This window comes from Sinocyclocheilus grahami, unplaced genomic scaffold (assembly GCF_001515645.1).
Source record: "Sinocyclocheilus grahami isolate Dianchi unplaced genomic scaffold, SAMN03320097.WGS_v1.1 scaffold216.1, whole genome shotgun sequence".
NCBI lineage: Eukaryota > Metazoa > Chordata > Actinopteri > Cypriniformes > Cyprinidae > Sinocyclocheilus > Sinocyclocheilus grahami.
The window spans coordinates 1,746,503-1,748,721 of NW_015505395.1; the positions used below are offsets into that span (position 1 = coordinate 1,746,503).

At 37.5% G+C, this 2,219-nt stretch overlaps 1 protein-coding gene across 1 annotated transcript in view; it reads right to left on the reverse strand.

Annotated features, from left to right (window-relative positions):
* Positions 1 to 2,219, reverse strand: part of LOC107596282 (protein strawberry notch homolog 2-like) — a 45,474-nt gene that overhangs the window by 12,310 nt on the left and 30,945 nt on the right. The window contains exons 16-17 of the mRNA XM_016286977.1: positions 1,016 to 1,151; positions 745 to 938 (exon numbers count right to left, since the gene is read on the reverse strand). Coding sequence (XP_016142463.1) covers positions 745 to 938; positions 1,016 to 1,151 — 330 coding nt within the window. The remainder of the gene's footprint in view (positions 1 to 744; positions 939 to 1,015; positions 1,152 to 2,219) is intronic.

Here is a 2,219-nt window from a genome sequence, read left to right on the forward strand (position 1 = left end):
CACCCATAGTGAAATCTTATTGGTCCCAAATCTTAAATAAAAAAAATAGAAAATATAATTAGTGCAAAATGTATTTAGGAGTACATGTGCGAATGACAAGTGTTAAGTCTTTTTATTCCCTTCAATTGGTCATTTACAGGCTCACAAACAATGAACACCACGCATTTATGACAAACGATTTTTTATGATCTCCCATTGATGAATTATGACTATAAATGTTTACTTTATGATTTTTAGACTGTAATGTGTTATAGACAGGTGTAAGAGTGCATATTTTATTTCCTTTATCCGATGAGCAGCTGGAATTAGTAAAGACATTTCAAAATAAGAGTCCTGCTGTAGTTTGGGCTTGTTTATAATTAAAAGTCCTGCATTATGCAGAACATTTTTTTTCTGGTTATTATTGGTACTTCGGTTAACTGTAAACTGTAATAAACCGTATCTGGCAATTAATTAAAATGTAAATAATTGCATAAAATATAAATAAATAATCCCATAATTATTAAATAGTGAAGCAGAAATTTTTAAAAACCTAGTGTACTTTTTGTATTAAAATAATTGTCTCCTCATATCCCTTTATTAAGGGAAACAAATGTATTTATTAATTTTCATTGTGCCCCAACAGTTCTTATATGCTCATAAATTTTTCAAATTAGGAGCACAAAGTAAGTATCAAGAGATTTTTTCACTTCATGTAGTATTTTGCTTTTAGTATAAACGTAAAAATTACTTGACAGTGAAAGCTTTGAGCTTTATTGTGTGCAGTGCACATGAATTCGGTGTGTATTTAACATCTGAAAAACAGAGACCGCGGTGAGACTTTACCAGGCTCTCCAATCTCTTGGCAACGATCGAGGCGAAGCGTCTCTCTCCAGCCAGTTCAGAGATGAGGAAGATATACTCTGGAGCTGTAACCTGATTTGAGCGATGCGTTCGACCTAAGATACACAGCCACAATATTAGCAACCTCCACGACGCCTCTCAAACACACATGCAAACACACACAGACACTCACCGAACTGCTGGATGGCGCGGTCTGCGCTCCACGGCAGCTCTAAAGTCATGTGAACTCTTCTCCTGCGGTTCTGCACGCGTTTATCCGCCTGTAGAGAGATGCCCGAACTGGCTGCTTCAGAGATGATGGCTATCAGCTAAAAGAGAGAAAGATAAAGAGCATTAGTCCAAACATTCAGAACGGCGCTGAGTTCGATCTGGACGTGGTGTTCTGTGTAGGGCTGCACGATAATGGTTAAACTGATAATCACGATTATTTTTATTCAAATTATAATCACGATCATTAATAATGATTATTCTACATATACACTGACTTCATTTAACCAACTATGATAATACAAAACTCATGCTTTTGGTTAGTGCTGTTTTGTAATTTGTATTCACATTAGATTTTCTAAGTGACAATTTGTTTGCAAATGAGTCAAACCACTCAGAAATTTGCTCAAAGATCGTTAATACACACTGAAAACTAACATTGCTGATTAACATTATGAAAACTGGTAAAAACTTGTTGGTAGAAGCTCCCAATATTACTTCAGATAATTCCAATTTATGTACATTTTTCACAAACAGCACAAATGGCTTGTGAAAAACACACATTGGCTGTATGACACGGTCATGTAAGCAGAAATCGCTAAACTCCAGCACATGCATGTTTTCATATCATCAGCGCTTGTTCCGCCATCAGTCAGCGCGTGCACAGGGTTGCCAGATTGCACAGATTAAGTAAAACATCGGGCAGAATGTGCATCCTTAAAGGAGAAAAGCTCTGTTTTGGGGACTTAAAGGGATAGTTCTCCCAAAAATGAAAGTGTGATGTTTATCTGCTTACCCCCAGGGCATCCAAGATGTAGGTGACTTTGTTTCTTCAGTAGAACACAAACAAAGATTTTTAACACAAACCGTTGCAGTCTGCCAGTCATATAATGGAAGTTAATGGGAATCACGGCTTTAAGAGTAAAAAAAACATTCACAAACAAAACCAAATTAAACCCTGCGGCTCGTGATGATACATTGACGTGTAAAGACACGAAACGATCGGTCTGTGCAAGAAACTGAACAGTATTTATATAGTTTTTTTACCTCTGATTCACGCAATGTTAGAACTGTCCTGAGCGGCGGCGCTTCCTCCTGAGCACGTTCTCAACAGCCGGTGTGTGACGCGTCTTCTTCTTGCTTTACGGCGGGGTGGCGGATTTTTAGTG